The sequence below is a fragment of the Oryctolagus cuniculus genome, chromosome 4 (genome assembly GCF_964237555.1).
Source record: "Oryctolagus cuniculus chromosome 4, mOryCun1.1, whole genome shotgun sequence".
NCBI classification, from domain to species: Eukaryota; Metazoa; Chordata; class Mammalia; order Lagomorpha; family Leporidae; genus Oryctolagus; species Oryctolagus cuniculus.
This window is the reverse complement of record NC_091435.1, coordinates 129,536,561-129,557,849: the sequence shown is the minus strand read 5'-3', so window position 1 is coordinate 129,557,849 and position 21,289 is coordinate 129,536,561. Positions and strand designations below refer to the sequence as shown.

Here is a 21,289-nt window from a genome sequence, read left to right as displayed (position 1 = left end):
TGTAAGAGATTAGCTTAGGCATAAAAAATGTAAATCAGAGTCTACTTCATTTCATATTCTTATATAGCCATAATCATAAGGATCTTATATTAATGTATTTTTTCATTGCTGCCAAAATAGAATATTTTTACTGGCAATAATACATATAAGGGATTTGATTTCTTTTTCAGTTGACTCACTATGCATGGCTTATGTTAATTTGTTTCCTAAATTTTTTTTGTAATTAACAATTATCAATTGCTAACCAAAGATATTAACATTTTCTATATTTTTTGAGTCCATATTATTTATGTGATTTTGAATTTTCTATTTCTTTTCTTTAAATTTAAATTTAGGCTGGCATCATGGCTCACTTGGTTAATCCTCTGCCTGCAGCATTGGCACCCCAGGTTCTAGTTCTGGTTGGGGCACCGGGTACTAGTCCCAATTGCTCCTCTTCCAGTCCAGCTCTCTGCTGTGGCCCGGGAGGGCAGCGGAGAATAACCCAAGTGCTTGGGTCCCTGCACCTGCATGGGAGACCAGGAGGAAGCACCTGTCTCCTGGCTTCGGATCGACACAGTGTGCCGGCCTTAGCAGCCATTTGGGGGTGAACCAATGGAAAAAGGAAGACCTTTCTCTCTCTCTCACTGTCTAACTCTACCTGTCAAAAAAAATTTGATAAAGTTTTATTTAATAGAAAGAATATCTCTTATCTATGTATGTGTACATGTCATTCTACTCCTAAAATTATTAATGCACTAATACCCCTGTGCTACTTTTTAATCTTTGTTATGATTTAATATCTTATAGAACTGATGTCTTAAAATATTTTTTCTTGGTTTAAATTTGACATTTACTATTTCTTTTCTTCTGCCAGATCACATCATACTCCACTTAAAACATGAATATGTTCATAGCAGATAACTATTTTGTAGGCCTCCTTGACAATCTTCAATGTAATTATATTTTTTTTGACAGGCAGAGTGGACAGTGAGAGAGAGAGACAGAGAGAAAGGTCTTCCTTTTGCCGTTGGTTCACCCTCCAATGGCCACCACGGCCGGTGCACCGCGCTGATCTGAAGGCAGGAGCCAGGTGCTTCTCCTGGTCTCCCATGCAGGTGCAGGGCCCAAGCACTTGGGCCATCCTCCACTGCACTCCCTGGCCACAGCAGAGAGCTGGCCTGGAAGAGGGGCAACCGGGACAGAATCCGGTGCCCCGACCGGGACTAGAACCCGGTGTGCCGGCGCCGCAAGGCGGAGGATTAGCCTATTGAGCCACAGCACCGGCCGATCTTAAATATAATTAATATTTATTGAGCACTTACTATAGTTTTAGAACTCTTGTTCGTTAGCATAATCTCCTTTTCGCTACACACAAAAAATATACATATAGCACTGGTGAAAACTATTTCCTCTATAGAGATTAGGAAACTAAGATTTTGAAAGGTGAGGTAACTTGCTAAGTACCATAAATTAATATGTTGTAAAAAATCAAGGCTCACACTTACATATGAACAACCCCAAAGCTTATATTTTCAAATATTGAGTGATACAGCCTTTTGCCTCTTTCCCTTGGTGGATTGGGTATTGGACTTGGATATCATATCACCATGAGCATGCTTCTGATTCTAAAACTGTTTTAGTGTCTTACTTCAGAGGCACATAGGGGGATTTGAAATTTCATAGCTAAAGTAGGGAGCAGAAATAGAAAGGATAAATCCACAAGGTAAAGAAGATGGAGTCAGTCAGGCAGTAGTTTTGCAATACTGAGCACCCTGGAAAGCCCTAAGTGGAAGTCCTATAGCCCTCAGCTGGACTGAGTGTGTCTTCTGGGATAAAGCTAACATCCTTCTCTCATTGGTAGTCATTCATTCATGGTAGCCCATGGTAGAGAAAAAAAATAGATAAGTTAGATAAGCAAGATTTCTCACTAAGTCAAATGCTTGATGGATATTCTACATACAGTCGTCATTCCATGGCTGTACATGGGGGAGGGTAAGACTCCAAGGACAAAGAATACTGCTTACCAAACCACTGACCAAGTGAGAGTTGTACTTCTGGATCAGTGATCAATCCACAGATGAAGTGAAGAAAGCCCAAGGATGGTGAGATGAGTGGTGAGGGAATGGAATATGACTCTTGAATAGGACATTCAGCCCGAGTTGTGTTCTGGTGATCTCAAAGCCATCTGGGACATGAGGTCATATTCAGTATTCTTCAGGTTTTCCAGAGCAGGCTAAATAAATGACAGAGGTGTTCATGAAAGCTACTGCCTTGAGAGACAATGTTAAAGACAATGGATCCACTGAGTACTATGGACCTCTCTGAGCAAGAATTAAAGTCATAGAGCAGAACTTTTCAGCATGTTGCAACAACATCCAAATTACATAACTCCCACAGGGCAGGGCCAGAACCTGTTGGTGCGCAGAATTGAAAACCAGTCTGGGGGTGAAACAACAGCGTCTAATTCAAAGAGGTCAAAAGGGAGTGGCAATTGGTGATGCTGTGAAATCATGGGATAATAAGTACAGATACCAAGGTGATCAAGAACATCACTGGTATGTTAGGGATGAAGAGCAACATCACCTTCACGAGATGCCTATAGCAGTGTTTTACAATGAAAGCATGCACACACATACACACAGACAGACAGACAGACACTTTTTAAATTGAAATTCCTGACCTCCAAAAATTTTAAATGAATTCTAGGAAATCATCTGTGTCTTATCCAAAAAACACCAATCATTATAACTTTGAATATCTCACAAATATTCCCTTCTCCCATTCCTACTGCTTCACTCCTATCCTTAAAATCTCTTGCCAAATCTGTGGAAAGGATTTTCAGCATGGTTTCCACAGACCCATTATTGCTTAGAAGGTTACCTCTGGTAATCAAGTCTGGAACAGGACATGGAAAGCCCTTTTTAACCTGGCCCTGAAGGTGGCCTTCAAACTCATATAATAGGGAGCTGGCTAAATAACTTCTGGGGTCAGGGTCAAATGAAAATGCAGGACCATTTCTTCAAAAAGCTAGAAAAGTTGTTGTTAAAGGTATAAATGCATGAAGCTTTTCCTGTAATGATTCCCTACTTATAAATATAAGTGACATAACTGCCATCTAGGAAAAGGAATTTAAAATTTTAATTTATTAGCATGAATTTTGAAGTTCATATTTATGTTATGCTATGCTAGTTTTGAATGCAAATATGCACATTTAACACATAAGCAGAATCACTGATGTTTTGTGGCTTATATGTGCATATGTATTTTGTTCTTACCAGAAGATATTGGAAATGCACATAAAATTGTTATTTCACTATTGATATGCACACATTCTACCAACACTCTCTACCTCCATTTTATCGATGATTAGGGGATGATTGAAAGTAAGAGAATCTATGGTTTGCACTATCTTCTCTTTTCTTTCTGTGTCATTATTTGTACTCTGGCTAAAATAAGGATGCCATATGAATAAGAAAGCATATGATAGGGTTCATTGGTTGTTTGCATTTCCTCTACATTTACAGTGAGTTCTGGTTCCAACGGAAAGATTGACTTCTTAAGGCTGTCAGACCCTGTGCTTATTTAGAACCAATCAAGTTTGTACAGAACATGGGAACAGAATTCTGGTAGATCCAGTTTGTGAGGTAGTTCAGCAAGGCTCAGATAGAATAAAAGCTAAGCTAAGTACATTGTGGAACTAGCAATTGTGAATTTTATATTCAAATGAGGTATAAATATATATGCTGCCTTCCCTGCCCACATAGCTGCTTCATTGTACTGTTGGACTTCAACTACAAAACAAGATAGAAGATGAAATTATTAAGAATTTCAGGTTAGGATTGTGACTGCTGAGGTAACCATGCATGAAGTACTTTGCACAGCGGGTCATCCATGTACCAGTACTTGACTCATGCCCTTAAAGTCAGCCCAAATGGTGGGAATTAATCTTTACCTAAGTAAATCAAGTTTTTGAAGACATTAACTTAAACAGCATGATCAACAACAAATATAAAGAGTTTGACATTGAAATTGGATTGCTTCAATAAGGAGTAGCACTGTGAATCCTTCCTACTAAAGATGAATTGTTCAGTACCATACTGTATGATTGGAGTGCTTCAGGAATTAGCAAAATGAGGAGAGCCTCTGTTAAATGTAACACCAGCCCTTTATATCCTGAGTTACCAGAAATCCTAATTGTAGTGAAAAATAATCAAATATTAATTCAACAATTTCACTTTTGTTCTGAAAGGCAAGGGTAAGAATATAATGTATTCTATGTGGTCTCTTTCTTGACCTTGCGTTTTTATTCCTACTTGGTTTTGAAGTAATCACATCTTTAGTTCAATAAGTCACTTCCTTGCACTCAAATACACATAATTTGTCCATGAGTTAGTAAATGTGTATTCACTTGTGTGCTATTCACTTCCCAGGGTCCTCCCTTCTTTCAGGGCTTGTGTGTTGGGGGGGCTAAATGACATTGCTTCATTGCTCCCCTGCTTTCTGGTTTCTCTGTGCTCTTTGAGAGCTTATGACACTAAGACAAAGCAACTTGGCCATGCATTCTTCAATAAACAAGGGTTATTATAGAAATCTACTTGTCATATTCCTGGTATTACTTTTCCAACACTGTTTTTGGTTACAAGGATAGCATATTTCCTGTTTAAAGAGTGGAAGTCTGAGTAACAATATTAATTCATTCACCTTTCTATTTTTCTTCACTAACATGTATGCAATATATATATTTTCACTTATCATATATTTCATGTATAATATATAATACATTATATTAATATATCAGTATTTAAGAAATTAATGGATATGCATCACATAAAATTAATATATCATATTTATCATATACATATTATTAAACTTGGAAGTATGATTGGTAGGAAGAAAGAAAGAGAGGGAGAGGGGCCAGTGCTGTGGTGCAGCGGGTTAACGCCTTGGCCTGCAGTGCCAGCATCCCATATGGGTGCCGGTTCTAGTCTCAGCTGCTCCTCTTCAGATCCAGCTCTCTGCTATGGCTTGGGATAGCAGTGGAGGATGGCCCAAGTCCTTGGGCTCCTGCACCCATGTGGGAGATCCGGAGGAAGCTCCTGGCTCCTGGCTTTGGATCAGTGCAGCTCTGGCCATTGTGGCCAATTGGGGAGTAAACCAGTGGATGGAAGGCCTCTCTCTCTCTGCCTCTCCTCTCTCTGTATAATTCTGACTTTCAAATAAATAAACAAATCTTAAAAAAAAAGAGAGGGAGAGACAGAGATTATGATGGCTCAGACATAATACTTTATACTACTTTAATTTATAACATTATATGCAATTTACTATAAGGGGTAACACTATATACAGGTGTGTGTGTGTGTGTGTGTGTGTGTGTGTGTGTGTTTTGACAGGCAGAGTTAGATAGTGAGAGAGAGAGACAGAGAGAAAGGTCTTCCTCCCATTGGTTTACCCGCCCCCACCCCCAATGGCCGCTATGGCCGGCACGCTGCGCTGATCTGAACCCAGGAGCCAGGTGCTTCCTCCTGGTTTCCCATGCAGGTGCAGGGCCCAAGCACTTGGGCCATCCTCCACTGTCTTCCCGGGCCACAGCAGAGAGATGGACTGGAAGAGGAGGAACCGGGACAGAATCTGGCACCCCAGCTGGGACTAGAACCCAGGGTGCCAGCACCGCAGGCAAAGGATTAGACAAGTGAGCCACGGCGCCAGCCTACAGGTTTTAATAAAATGAAAATTGGCCTACATGATTAAGTTTGAGATTAATCACTCTGTGAGTTTAAGAAAAGAAGAGATCATTTTGATTATGTACTGAACGTATCACCATATATACTAGTTTATGAATAAATTTAAACTTGTACTGAATACAGAGAGAGTTCCACACACATTGATAACACAGTGATTGTGCCTGGTGCAACACTGCTGACTGTACAATGTGAGCAGATTCTCTATTAGTTTTTTGACAAAGGTTGAATTTGACTTGAATCTTGAAAGAAGCTAGAAAGATAAGGAAGAAATTGAATCCTGGGTTAGCAGACAAAATAAGAAAGGGATTATAGACATAAAAGTTGAAATATTTGTAACAAAATAAAATTTTACATTTGACACATGAGAAACAAAGATTATGGGCATATATAGCAGAGGAGTTAAAATACAATCTAAATTACTTCTAGAAATTTCAATGTAGAAATATAAAAATTTCTATATTTCTAAATTTCTATTTCAATGTAGAAATAAAGACATGTCTAACTTGGAGAGGAAAAAGATAGCATGCCTGTTCTCTTGATACCTCTTGAACCAGTGGAATCTGCTAACTGCTAACTCATTTTTGGAGGGTATGTGGTATATCATGTCTGTTACTAACCTGAGAAGGTAGCAGGTGATGCTCTGCCTCATTTTAGGTTCTATGCTCAGTGCTGTTTCTTCTACTCACCTTATGAGATGACAGTTTTTTAGTAAATTATCAGTCAAGGGAGACTGGAGAGGGATGAAGGGCATGGGGGAGATTCTGTCAGGAGACTTTCTCTTTACTCATTTTCATTTTGAAGTTGTGGGATCTATATACATTGGTTGTGCATTTTGGTCTTTGTGACATACAATAGAGATTTTAAATAATTCTCATCGAGTGTAAGTCAGCTACTGGTGAGAGTTGGAGTATGAAAAACAACTTTCAGATCTTGAGACTTTCCTGTAGAATAGTGGCAGACATATATACATTTGTTCAGATATCTTTGTTGCAGAGGCTGATTTGCAGCTTACATAATTGGTTCTCTCCTGTAATGGGCAGAATTAAAAAAAGAAAAGGAAAGGGAAATCAACTCTAGCCAAGACCTCAAGATGCTTCTCATCCCTGTTAAGAAAGAGAGGCTCAAAATACAATGTTTCATATCTTTTCCTCCTCTTGAAACTTTCATAAGTTACTCTTTATTTTCTATCACATTACACTCTTTTGTTCCAAAAGTAATTGTATATTGAGACTATTTCCTTTCAAATTTGGTTAATAACTGTTTAGACGTTGATTTTAAATTATTATATTTATTCTTTTAATCAGTTGGGTTACTTAAGGTCCAGGTGCTTTTTCAATATAGAAAATTTGTCATCTTCTTTGGGAATTTCATAATCATATTTCTATTTGGTGGTCATATGTGAGTAAAGATGTATGTATGTGTGTGTGTGTGTGTGAGAGAGAGAGAGAGAGAGAGGTAGAATGAAAGTAGAATGACATATTTTAATGTTTATAAAGTAAAATATAAATATGAAAATAATCATTAGGTACTATTACAATTTTATAGCTTTATTTACCTCAGATCATTGAATACAAACCCATGCTGCTATAGTTGAATAGCCTTTGACGTATTCATACTTTATTTTTTTTTCAGATACAGAGTGACCCAGAATTCAAAATTAAAATTAAGGCACAAGCTTTAATTTACCCTTTCTTACAGATGCTTGATATTTCAATGCCCTCTCACCAAGACTATGAGCAAGGTCCAATTCTATCAAGGGATGTGGCAGTTAGATTGGGAAGCCTATATGTGACTAAAGATAAAGCACTGCCCCAGGCAATAAGAATAAACCAACATATGCCTGAGGAATCAAGACATCTTTTCAAGTATGTCAACTGGAGTACTCTTCTTCCTGAGAAGTTTAGAAAGAACCATGTTTATACTGAACCAATTCTTGGAAGACTTAACCCTTCATATCCAGCACTTATGGATAGTAGGTTATCACCCTTAATAGATGAGGATTCCCAGTTACGAAAGTTGCCATTAACTTATATTGTCACCTGTGAACATGATATCCTAAGGGATGATGGACTTATCTATGTCACACGACTTCAAAATGTTGGAGTTCAAGTTACTCATGTCCACTTGGAGAATGGATTCCACGGAGCTCTATCACTTATGACATTGCCACTTTATTTAGATCTTGGCATAAAAATACAAGATAAATATATTAGTTGGTTAGAAGAAAACCTATAAAACCTGTAAATAGTGCATGTAGCTATCTAATCAGTTCAGTTCATATTGTACTTCAAAGATTGTATTTTGAATTGTGAGTTTACTGGACAGATATATGATTTGAGTTTGGGACAAACCTAAGTTTAAATCAAAATAAAGGTTGTTATGTATCTTGGAAAAGTTACTTAATTTCTCTACTAAATCTAAGTCTTACTAAAATGAATACATTCACTGTATTATTTCCATCAAATAATATTATTCTTCTTGATAAATCCTAAGTATGTACCAATAATACTCAAAGACAAAATGTGAGTATGGTTATAGGCAAACTAAGCAGGATGATTTGCAGACAGTGATAGGAATAGTAGTGATGAGTAAGGAGAAAGTGTATGGAAAGAAAATCACAATGATATCTTTATGGAGGGCACTATACTATATTGCAGCATTTTTTCTTTGATTAGACAAAGTCCATACATTAATTGGTTCTGGTTAGTATAAATTTTCTTGTTTTTTTTTTTTTTCACATATTCCATACAAAGTAAGCTTGCGTATTCTTGGTTTCCTTTATTACACAAGGAAAAAGTTAATATCTGGACTATAAATTTTTTCTATAGTCTAAATATTTGACACTCAAATTTTTAGCAATATTGGTCTTGAAAATAGGTGATTAATTGCATTGATTGCTATTGTATTGCTCACATTTTAATTTCTACAATGAAATACTTAAGACAAGCTGCTTATGAAGAAAGGAGGTTTATTGCTTTGGAGATTCACAGTCTCAGATTGGGCAGCCTATTAGTTTAGCACCTGTGGATGGCATTGTTGTAGGCAGAGTCCCCCCAAAAAACAGAGCATTACATGGAGAGAGTGCGTGTATCTATGACTATATTGATAAAGCCACCATGATTAGATAATGAGAGCCACCAAACGACCACATCCAATCTAATCATTCCTCAGAGGCCCCATCTCCAACCACCATGATTGACTTAAGTTTTCATTCTCTTAGTACCATAACTTATGACTCTTGAGTCTAAACTCTGCATGAATTTGAGAGCCAAATCATGTTCAAACTGTAGCTGCTACATACTAATTACTAATCCAATAAATTATTTTATCAACTGTATATGAAACTCAGAATTATTTATTCTATTATTTTGAATTTCTGGAGTGAATTAGTTACTCTCACAGAGCTACATAAATAACTAGATCTCCAGATCTATTGGCTTCCTTAATGGGATCCTACACTCTTATCAGGGTACATACATCAATCTCACAATTAAAATAAATTCTTACCAGGGGGCAATATGAGCAATGTCTAATTTTCTAAAGTCTCAGTGGCACTACTGTTTACATGGCATTGATTTCCATGTTTTGTGTCTTCATTAATAATGAGTACATTTGGTACTATGTAAGTTTAATTGTATATTGTGAACTTCATTGATAATAAAATCATATAATATTTTTATAATTTTCATCTGCAGTTTTATCACTTGCCTTTTGGTCATTTCAACAATAATCGCTCACTAGTCTTTCAGCACATTTCACCATATAAGGCTCTTCTGTGAAATTCAAATGCTGAGTATATAAAAATATACTTTGGGCGATTGTCGGGAAGATGGCAGAATAGGGAGGGAGCACACCGATGGTGCGGGAAGGGAAGGTTCAAAGAGCGGTGAGAATTTGTAGTTTCAGGGAAAGGGAAGCTCTTCCGAAACTGGGGAGACAGGGTGGACCTGCGAGGAGGACACAGATGCCTGAAGCGCATGACAGCAGCAGGAGTGTGTACGCACCAGTGCTGGAAGCCTAGGTGAGACAGGGCGCTCCCCCAGCACTTCGGCAACAGCCGCCGCCGCCCCTCCCACAACCCATCCTGGGACAGACACTGAGACAGGCACAACTGAGTGGGGGAGGAAATAGAAAACAGAACAGAGTGAGTAGCGCCTGTGGAAAGAGTGCGCGATTCAGGGGGACAAATTGAGGGACTAAACAAGCGAGGATCCCTTGCTGCCTAGACACTCCCCCAAATCGGAGCTGCAGTGGGCGGGAAGCAGCCCTCTTGTTTGTTTACATTCGGGTTTAAAGGAGAACTGCCTCTGCCTCTGCACTAACCTTCAGAGGCGGAGCCTGGAGCCCAAAGGTGGAGTGGAGCGACATGACACTCCTCGCACAGGGGGCAAGCAGTGAGGGAGGGCAGCTCAAAGCCCTGACACCAGTCTACTCAAGTTACCAGAAGAAAAAGAAATTGAATAGCCCCCGCAGGAAGAGGGCAGGATCCAGGGGGATGAACTGAGGGATCAAAAATGCCAGGATCCTTAGGAGCTGCCCAACCCACAATCAGAGCTGCAGCGGGCAGAGTGCAGCCATCCTGTTTGTTTACATTTGGGCTTAAAGGAGGCTGGCCTCTGCTCTGAAGGAGGAAGCAGCAGGGGCGGAGTCCAAAGGTAATCTGGAGCTACTTGGCACTCCTCACGCAGGAGGTGTAGTGAGAGAGAGCGGCTGACCAACGAACCCCAGGCACAGACACATAAGGCTAACACAGGAACAAGGGAACCGGCCCCCAAGGGGTGGAGATTGGCACCTCAAAGCCCTGACACCAGCCCACTCAAGTTACAAAAATAAATAAATAAATAAGTCAATAATAAATAAATAAACAAGTTCTAGAAGGCAGAGCAGCCTGCTTACACTGGATATTGGTACAGACTCACAGCAGCCTATAGCAGAGGGAAATCAACCTGAAAAACCACCCAGATGGAATGCCAAAAAACAAAACAAAAACCCACAATAAGAATATAGAAGAACATATAAACTCATCAATGGAGCAGGCTAAACCAACCATAACAGAGGCTGAAGAAGAAGAAGAATTTGAAACCATGCCAGAAAAAGAATTCTGAAAATTAATAATCAGAACACTTAAAAATAATGAGAAACAGTGTCGAGAGCTGAATGAAAAACAAGCCCAAGGATTAGAGATCCTAAAGAGAAGCCAGAATGAAATACTGGAAATGAAAAACTCAATTGACCATATAAAAAACACCATGGAATCCCTCGGAAATTAAACAGATGAAATAGAAGACCGAATATCAGAATTCGAAGGCAAACTTCCAGAAATAATACAGTCAGTTCAAACACAGGAAGAAGAAATTAAAAAATTAAAAAATATGGTCAGAGACCTACAAGATTCAATCAAACAGTGTAATGTTCAGATAATAGGAGTCCCTGAGGGGGTAGAAAGAGAGAATGGATTAGAAGGTGTTTTCAATGAAATAATATCAGGAAACTTCAAACAAACGCAGCTGGATAATAACAGGCAAATTCAACAGATAGCCAGGACTCCGAACAGGGTAGACCAGAAGAGAAATTCACCACGACACATTGTGGCAACACCCAGCTCAGTGACACACAAAGAACAAATCCTAAAATGTGCCAGAGAAAAACGACAAATCACATTCAGGGGTAAGTTAATCAGACTCACCCCAGACTTCTCATCACAAACACTACAGGCAAGGAGACAATGGCATGATATATTTCAAGTTTTAAAAGACAAACAATGGGCCGGCACCACGGCTAAATAAGCTAATCCTCCGCCTTGCAGTGCCGGCACAATGGGTTCTAGTCCCGGTCGGGGCACCGGATTCTGTCCCGGTTGCTCCTCTTCTAGGCCAGCTCTCTGCCGTGGCCTGGGGAAGGCAGTGGAGGGTGGCCCAAATGCTTGGGCTCTGCACCCCATCGGAGACCAGGATAAGCACCTGGCTCCTGCCTTCAGATCAGCGCGGTGCGCCGGCCGTGGTGTGCCGGCCACAGTGTGCCGGCCATGGCGGCCATTGGAGGGTGAACCAACGGCAAAAGGAAGAGCTTTCTCTCTGTCTCTCTCTCTCTCTCACTGTCTACTCTGCCTGTCAAAAAAAAAAAAAAAAAAAAAAAGACAAACAATGCCAACCTAGAATCTATACCCTGCAAAGCTATCATTTATGATTGAAGGGGAAATAAAGATCTTCCAAGACAAACAGAAACTGAAAGAATTTGTATCCACATGTCCAACCCTACAACACTTTCTCAAAGACATGCTGCACACAGAAATACAAAAACAAGAACTTCACTACAAAAAAAAAAGCGAATGTAGAGTAACCTACAAAGTTCAAAATACATAAACAGCTCGTTTCAGGAAACATGAATGGGAAAAGACAGAACTTAACAATAATCACACTGAATGTGAATGGTCTTAATTCTACTACCAAGAGACATAGACTAGCTGATTGGATCAAGAAAGAGAATCCATCTATATGCTGCCTTCAGGAGACACACCTTATCAGCAAAGATGCACGCAGACTGAAAGTGAAAGGATGGAAAAAGATACTCCAAGCTAACAGAAATCAAAAAAGAGCTGGTGTGGCCATCCTAATATCAGATAAAATAGACTTTAACATAAAAACTATTAAAAGAGACAGAGAAGGGCACTATATAATGATTAAAGGATCTATCCAACAGGAAGACATTACTATTATAAATGTATATGCACCTAATTACAGGGCGCCTGGCTACCTGAAAGAATTACTAAAGGATTTAAAGGGAGATATAGATTCAAATACAATAGTAACAGGGGACTTCAACACCCCACTCTCACCAATGGACAGATCAACCAGACAGAAATTCAACAAGGAAACAACAGAGCTAATTGACGCTATAGACCAAATACACCTAATAGATATCTTCAGAACCTTCCACCCCACAGCTACAGAGTTCATGTATTTCTCCCCAGTACATGGAACATTCTCTAGGACTGACCATATGCTAGGCCATAAAGGGAGCCTCAACAAATTCAAAACAATTGAAACTATACCATGCAGCTTCTCAGACCACAGCTCAGTGAAACTCAAAATCAATAACCCAAGAATCTCTACACCATATGCAAACATGGAGAATGGACAACATGATCCTAAACGAACAGTGGGTCATCGAAGAAATTAAAAGAGAAATCAAAAGATTTCTAGAAACAAATGAAAATGACAACACAACCTATCAAAACCTGTGGGACACAGCAAAAGCAGTGCTAAGAGGAAAGTTTATAGCAATTGGTGCCTACATCAAGAAGCTGGAAAGGAACCAAACAAATGAACTCTCCATGCACCTCAAGGATTTAGAAAAAAGCAGCCAATCAAGCCCAAATCCAGAAGGAGGAAAGAAATACTAAAGATCAGAGAAGAAATAAACAGAATTGAAACAAACAAACAAACAAAATACAAAAGATCAACAAAACCAGGAGCTGGTTCTTTGAAAAAATAAACAAAATCGACACACCATTGGCCCAACTAACCAAAAAAAGGAGAGAGAAGACCCAAATCTGTAAAATCAAAGATTGTAATGGAAACGTAACAACAGACACAACAGAAATAAAAAGAATCATCAGAAACCACTACAAAGAGATGTATGCTAACAAATTGGGGAACCTGGAAGAAATGGATAGATTCCTGGACACATACAACCTTCCTAAACTGAGCCGTGAAGATATAGAAAATCTACACAGACCTGTAACCATGGAAGAAATTGAATCAGTAATAAACTCACTACCGAAAAACAAGAGCCCAGGACCGGATGCCTTCACCACCGAATTTTACCAGACATTTATAGAACAACTAACCCCAGTTATTCTCAAATTATTCAAAACGATTGAAAGGGAGGGAATCCTCCCAAATTCTTTCTACGAAGCCAATATCACCTTAATTCCTAAGCCCGGAAAAGACACAACAGAGAAAGAAAACTGCAGACCTATCTCCCTGATGAACATAGATGCAAAAATACTCAACAAAATTCTGGCAAACCGAATCCAACTGCACCTCAGAAAGATCATTCACCTGGACCAAGTGGGATTTATCCCTGGTATGCAGGGATGGTTCAATATTCGAAAGTCAATCAATGTAATACATCACATTGATAAATTGAGAAACAAAAATCATATGATTATCTCAATAGATGCAGAGAAAGCATTTGACAAAATACAACACCCGTTCATGATGAAAACTCTAAGCAAATGGGGTTAGAAGGAACATTCCTCAACACAATTAAGGCAGTCTATGATAAACCAATGGCCAGCATCATATTGAATGGGGAAAAGTTGGAGGCATTTCCATTGAAAACTGGCACCAGACAGGGATGCCCACTCTCACCATTGCTATTCAATAGAGTCCTAGAAGTGTTAGCCAGGGCCATCAGGCAAGAAAAAGAAATTAAAGGGATACAAATGGGAAAGGAAGAAGTTAAACTATCCCTGTTTGCAGATGACATGATACTATATATAGGGGACCCGATAAACTCCTATAAGAGACTATTGGAACTCGTAGAACAGTTTGGTAAAGTAGCAGGATACAAAGTCAACGCTCAGAAATCAACAGTCTTTGTATACACGGATAATGCCAGGGCCGAGGAAGAACTTCTAAGATCAATCCCATTCACAATAGCCACAAAAACAATAAAGTACCTTGGAATAAATTTAACCAAGGATGTCAAAGACCTCTATAATGAAAATTACAAAACACTAAAGAAAGAAATTGAAGACGACACAAAAATGGAAAAACCTGCCATTCTCATGGATTGGAAGAATCAATATCATCAAAATGTCCATTCTCCCCAAAGCAATTTACAAGTTCAATGCAATACCAATCAAAATACCAAAGTCATTCTTCAAAGACCTAGAAAAAATGATGCTGAAATTCATATGGAGAAACAGGAGACCGATAATAGCTAAAGCAATCCTTTACAATAAAAACAAGGCTTGAGGCATCACAATTCCAGACTTCAAGACATACTACAGGGCAGTTATAATCAAAACAGCCTGGTACTGGTACAAAAACAGATGGATAGACCAATGGAACAGAATAGAAACATCGGAGATCAATCCAAACATCTACAGCCAACTCATATTCGACAAAGGACCTAAAACCAACCCCTGGAACAAGAACAGCCTCTTCAACAAATGGTGCTGGGAAAACTGGATGTCCACATGTCAAAGTATGAAGCAATACCCCTGCCTTACACCTTATACAAAAATCCACTCAACATGGATCAAAGAACTAGAGATGTGCCACGACACCATGAAACTAATTGAGAGCATAGGGAAAACCCTTCAAGATATTGGAACAGGTGAAGAATCCCTGGAGAAGACTCCAGAGGCATGGGTAATCAAAGATAAAATAAACAAATGGGATTACCTCAAATTGAAGAGTTTCCTTACAGCAAAGGAAACAGTCAGGAAAGTGAAGAGGCACCCAACAGAATGGGAGACGTTATTCGCTAACTACACAACAGATAAAGGATTAACAACTAGAATCTATAAAATGATCAAGAAACACCACAGCATCAAAACAAACAACCCAATAAAAAGATGGGCCAAAGACCTTAACAGACATTTTTCCAAAAGGAAATCCAAATGGCCAACAGACACATGAAAAAATGCTCAGGATCCCTAGCCATCAGGGAAATGCAGATCAAAACCACAATGAGGTTTCACCTCACTCCAGTTAGATTGACTTACATACAGAAATCAACCAACAACAGATGCTGGCAAGGATGTGGGGAAAAAGGGACACTAATCCACTGTTGGTGGGAATGCAAACTGGTAAAGCCACTATGGAAGACAGTTTGGAGAGTCCTTAGAAACCTGAATATAGCACTATCACAGGACCCAGCCATCCCACTCCTTGGAATATACCCAAATGGAATTAAAGGGGAGAAAAAAGAGCCATTTGCACCTCAATATTTGTTGCAGCTCAATTCACAATAGCTAGGACATGGAATCAACCTAAATGTCCATCAACGGATGACTGGATAAAGAAACTATGGGATATGTACTCTATGGAACACTATACAGCAGTAAAAAACAATGAAATCTGGGCATTTACAACAAAATGCAAGAAGCCGGAAAACATCATGCTGAGTGAAATAAGCCAGTCCAAAAGGAACAAATATCATATGTTCTCTCTGATCGATGGCATCTAAACGAGCATTTGAAATGATACCCATTGAAGGGAAATGGACACTATGAGAGACAATGACATGAGCAGCCCTTGTCTAGACTGTTGAGGAACAACTTACTATTTTATTCCTTTTAGTATTTTTGTTGTTGTTGTTGTTGCTCTGTTTGTTCTACATAAGACCACTGGTTGAACTCTGTAATCAATGCACAATCATTCTTAGGTGTTTAAAATTAACAGAAAAGTGATCTCCGTTAAACATAGGAGTGGGAATAAGAGAGGGAGGAGATGTATAGGTTGGCACATGCTCACTCAGACTTACCTCCAATGGTGGAACTAGAAATGTGCCAGGGGATTTCAGCTCAATCTTACCAAGGAGGCAGGTACCAATTCCAGTGCACTTGGTAAAGTGATAAGTATAAATACAAACCAATCAAAAAGATAGGGTAAGTGTCGAAGAGATTTCACAAATAAGACCAGTGTAAGAAAACAATGAAGAATAGAAATAAAAGGGAGAGTACGATCCTGGGGGGAAAGCAGGACACACAGCAGACTCATAGAATGGCAAATGCCCAAAACAGCACTCCTGCCTCAGAATCAACCCTTGGGACATTCGAATCTGGCTAAAAGGTCCATGAGAGTCTCATAGGCATGGGAAGCCATGACACGGTGGCAAAAAGCAATCTAAATGAAAGATCCTGGTGAACAAGACCCCAGCAGAAGGAACAGGACATCAAGGAGGGAGGCGCCTTTCTCTGAAGGGAGGAAGGAACCTCCACTGTGATATGGCCTTGACTAAACAAGTTCAGAGTCGGTGAACTCAAGGGGCTTCCATAGCCTAGACAGCTCATAGCAAGAGTCTCGGGTGATTGCTGACGTCATAAATAAGAGTGCCAATTGTAAAAGCAACAACGGGAATCACTGAGTACAGGCTCCCCACGTAGGATCTCTGTCCTTAATGTGTTTTACTATGAAACTTAAAAACAACACTACTAGTCGAACAATGCCCTGTACCTTGTGCGGTTGTGTGAGTGCAGCCTGTTGAAATCCTTGCTTAGTGTATACTAAGTTGATCTTCTGTATATGAAGGTGATTGAAAATGAAACTCGATGAAGGGCGGGATGGGAGAGGGAGTGAGAGAGGGGAAGGCCGCGGGAGGGAGGGGAGGTTGCACTTTGTAAACTCACATTTATTAAATAATAAAAAAAAAGAACTTATGGGGGGGGGAAGCCATTGTAATTCATAAACTGTACTTTGGAAATTTATATTTATTAAATAAAAGCTAAAAAAATAAAATAAAAGTATACTTTGAGGTTAGGTTTCATTTTGTTTACACAGCAGGCTAGGCTACAGTTCATTAGTTATGCAGGCCACCTTGAACTAAACATTATCACTCAAGTACAGAGGTTGACAATAAATGAGCCTCAGCCATCAGGCTGCCATTTGATTGAATTATGTCTATGCAAAACAAATGCCTCATTACACATTGTGCAGCCAATGAAGCTGTTTTTGCAGGTCATTTCTCTTTCTTTGGCTATGATTATGAGGATTTTTTGAAAGGTTCATGGAAAATCTGTATTAAGAAAAACTCATGCATTAATATTAAAACAATTTTTGCAACCAAATAAACATATTCTTAAATTCTGTTGTTCCATAAACTTCTTGAGGGATCTTAATTTGACCCATAGAAGTGATTGGATGGAGCATTCTGAACAATCTTTAGTCTGTATCGTTGTCCAGTTTTTGTATTGCTTTGAAGAAATGTGATAGAGTGAAGCACAAGTTGTTGGCCTTGGTGTCACCCACTGATAAAATCAATGCCAAACACCTGGTGGGCGTCTTTGGATACTGGGGATGATTGGATGGTTGTTTGGCCCCTTTAGTCAAGGTGACCCTGAAGTCATCAACATTGAATAATGCCCTTTGAAGCATCAGGAGCTGAAAGCTATTAATCAAACTTGGTATCAGACACTACTTTTAAAGTCTTTAGCCTAATAGTAGAATGATATAACAAGTACCTGAAACCTACATGCCTATTTATTGGAGTCCATGGCAATATGAAATTTCCATGGAAGTGTGCCAACCTCTCTGAGCTTGAACATTTATATCACTGAAACATCCACCAAATGCATTTATTCAAAATTGCAAGTCTGTATCTGTTCATCGGCATCACAGAGCCAGCCCCTGCAGATACAATTCTAAGAACATAATGATATTCCCTTCCTCCCTTGTTCCCTCCCTCCTTCTGTACTCCTATTTCCCTCCTCCTTCTTTCCTCCTTTCTTTTTTTTTTTTTTTAGTTTCTGAGATAACATATTTTACATTTACAAAACAGTAAAAGGGCTTTATACTTCACCAAATAAGAAGTTTAGCAAGTAAAAAAAAAAAGCAAACAAAAAATGCCCTATTTTATGGGAATATAGACAATGACTATAAATACTAATTGAATGGAAAAATGACCATTTCACTCATATACAGTAAATTTTAAAGTAATCTCAAATCATTTAAACTATAGTATAATATTCTTAACCACTGGTTTGACAAAGGAATAAAACAAAGTTTTACAAAGCTATATTTGCGGCAATATTGATATTGAGGTCAGAAATTCTTTCTTCCTCTTGGTCTAATCTTCTGATAAAGCTCTCAATAGTGGTATTAGCCAGCAGAAGCTTAGGCGGTTCCATTTGACTCACATATAACGTCTGGGTTCATGACTTTCATGAGCTCTTTAGTACCATACATAAGAGTCAGTGGCCATTTAAAAAACAAAAAACAAAAAACAAAAAACAAAAAAAAAAAAACCACTCTGACCACGGTACACCGTCACTGCCTTGGCAGCTCAACAGCAATCCCTCCACTCCCCCAAGAAGGAGTTTTCGAAAAACAGAGCTACTCTAGGCTTTCTTTTAGCCCTCTGGGAGCACGTGCCATTGCCAGTTCTTCCTATTATACCTGGAAGAACACATCAGGTGTTGTAGAAACACAAGAGGAAAAGAACCAGAAGCAGACCAACCAGCTGCAAATGGTGAGGCTGCCTGAAGGATATTCCTTTCGCCTCTTTACTAATTTCTTACCTGAATTACTAGGGTCCTGCCCTGGGTCTTTCTGCTTGTAGTAACGGTTCTCATGGGCCTAATAAAATGTAACTTGAGACTTCCAGTTGTTAGAATCCCCCCTTCCAATCTCCCCCTCACACACCAGGGCCGTGGCAGGAGCGACTGTCCTAGGTCACTCGGTCAGGTAACGGTGGGAGCCAGGTAGGCTCTCCTCGTGCTGCAGCTCTGACATGGATTCGAGGCACCCGGATGGATTCGGTGGCTTGGGCTACTGCGCAGGGCCCGGGAGGAGTAGGGCTTTAGCGGGCACTTTGCCTTCAAGGTCTTTCAGCTCCAGCCCGGACCTGGGCCACTGGGTGATGCTTGCCCCAGACTGCCGGGCAGCCAGCCTGCACTGGGACGAGAAGGGTCCGGGGCTCGCTGTGCCCTCCTCCTCCACACCGCACAAAGGCCCCGCAAGGAGCCTTTTCCTGGCAGGGGCGGCGGTGGCTTTAGGGGCAGAGCAGTTGAATGCACTCGCTGGATTTGGTATTGGACTTGCAAGTCTTTTTACAGACAATGCATTGGCCCTTCCTTGCAATGTCCTACGCCATCAATGTCAGGTTTATTACCATGACCGGCCTTATCATTTCATTCCATTTACAGGCATCAGTATTATGTACAGCTTCAACAAAACTCAGGGACCAAGAGCCCTGTGGAAAGTAATGGGGAGTACGTTTATTGTCCAAGGAGTCACACTTGGGGCAGAAGGCATAATTAGTGAATTCACATCTTTGCGAAGGGAGGTTTCACACAAATGGAATCCTGGACAAATAGAACACCGTCTATTGAAATCCCTAACTAATTTAGTAGTGATACCTTTTTATTGAAATAGTATGGAGTGAAATAATTCGAGACATACTGGCATTTTGGAATGTGTTAAAGAAGGAATTGGAGAAGTGACAGCTTTGGGAGTGCCTATAGCAAACGACTTCTGCTTCTTTCCTCGACCTTCTCCACGGTGCTGTACAGCATTCTTCATCACATCATCAGCTCATTCAGATGTTTGTTCTCCTAATTCTAAAAAGAAAGACTTACAATAGCCGCTTAGTAGAGAACGGTAGCCCCGTGCAGAATATGTTGGATGCTTATTTTTCAGAACTTATTGCTAACTTTACTGCCAGTCTTTGATGTTATACTTTACCCACTGGAAACAGGTTTGCACTGCCTTCACATTCAAGGAATATGCAGAATTATGGGAATGAGAGACTGCAGCAATATAAAAGGCTATGGGAAGGAGTGCTTGGTTTTTATAAATAGTTGGTGCTGTTATAACACAGTTTACACTGCATGCAGCTGTCTTACAGATTACTAAAATTATTTACTCTACACTTCTTCAGCATAGTGTTTGAGATTCAGGTTTCATCACTGGCTACTCCAGAAGGTATACTCTGGGCAATTTGCTGTGAAATGATGAGGGCTAGAAGAAAGACTGGGAGGGAAAATGGATTGGAAAGTGAACCTGGCAGAAAAAGCCCATTCAGATTATATTGACTCTTCTTCCTTTTTTTTTTTTTTTAAAGGGATATGTATTTTTTTTCTTTTGGATCATGCCTACTGAAGATTTGAAATCTCAATAAAAATAACACTTTGTATGATTTAAATTGTAGCTAGTGTAGCACTCATGCTTAAGTAAAAATGAAAATGGGCAGAAGCAAAAACTTTTCATCAATGTAAACTAAATTTCATACAGTATGATCTATCTCTGACCTTAATATTTGCTACATGTTTATTTTACCTTCTAGATTGATACTGATATATTCTTCTTAATACAGCTTGTAATATCAGTTATTACCTTTAAGAAAATCAAGCAGGAGTCAGAGATTTTAAATTGCATTTATATATAATTATTTTCATGGCTATTATATATGTATTATATAAAGTAATTTATGTGCCAATATATAATTTGGAATTTCCTTCATTTTTACAAATTCTGTACTTTTAGGTCAGCTTATTGCATAAAAAAAAATCATAACTTTCTGATTAAATGTCAGAATAAAACATCAAAAGCCAAGATGCTCCCCAAATTTAAGTCAAATTTAACCTAATTGGGGGCAGCGCTGTGGCTTAGCTGGTAAAACTGCCTCCTCCAGCACCAGCATTCCACATGGGCACAGGTTCAAGTCCTGGCTGCTCCACTGTGATCCAGTTCTCTGCTATGGTCTGGGAAAGCAGAAGATGGCCCAAGTCCTTGTGCCCCTGCACCCATGTGGGAGACCTGAATGAAATTCCTGGCTCATGACTTCGGATTGGCACAGCTCCAGCTGTTGTGGCCATCTGGGGAGTGAACTGG

At 39.5% G+C, this 21,289-nt stretch overlaps 1 protein-coding gene, 1 long non-coding RNA gene and 1 pseudogene across 10 annotated transcripts in view; 2 read left to right on the top strand and 1 right to left on the bottom strand.

The window, feature by feature from the left end:
* Nucleotides 1-8,088, top strand: part of LOC100346730 (arylacetamide deacetylase-like 2) — a 31,538-nt gene extending 23,450 nt beyond the window's left edge. Inside the window, exon 5 of the mRNA XM_002716282.4 lies at nt 7,356-8,088. Within this exon, the coding sequence (XP_002716328.3) occupies nt 7,356-7,958 (603 nt within the window). The 3' untranslated portion in view covers nt 7,959-8,088. The remainder of the gene's footprint in view (nt 1-7,355) is intronic.
* The window catches only part of LOC103350417 (uncharacterized), a 36,844-nt gene extending 17,660 nt beyond the window's left edge, over nt 1-19,184 (bottom strand). For 4 of the 9 annotated variants that reach the window (XR_011388126.1, XR_011388131.1, XR_007924569.2 and 1 more), the window contains exons 1-4: nt 18,976-19,184; nt 7,763-7,904; nt 6,341-6,750; nt 2,007-2,215 (exon numbers count right to left, since the gene is read on the bottom strand). This is a non-coding gene — a long non-coding RNA (uncharacterized lncRNA). The remainder of the gene's footprint in view (nt 1-2,006; nt 2,216-6,340; nt 6,751-7,762; nt 7,905-18,975) is intronic. The other 5 variants (XR_007924568.2, XR_007924571.2, XR_011388130.1 and 2 more) reach the window with 4 other exon arrangements.
* Nucleotides 19,185-19,187: 3 nt separating this feature from the next.
* On the top strand, nt 19,188-20,348 carry LOC100340931 (mitochondrial outer membrane protein SLC25A46 pseudogene; annotated as a pseudogene).
* The last annotated feature ends 941 nt before the right edge of the window (nt 20,349-21,289 follow it).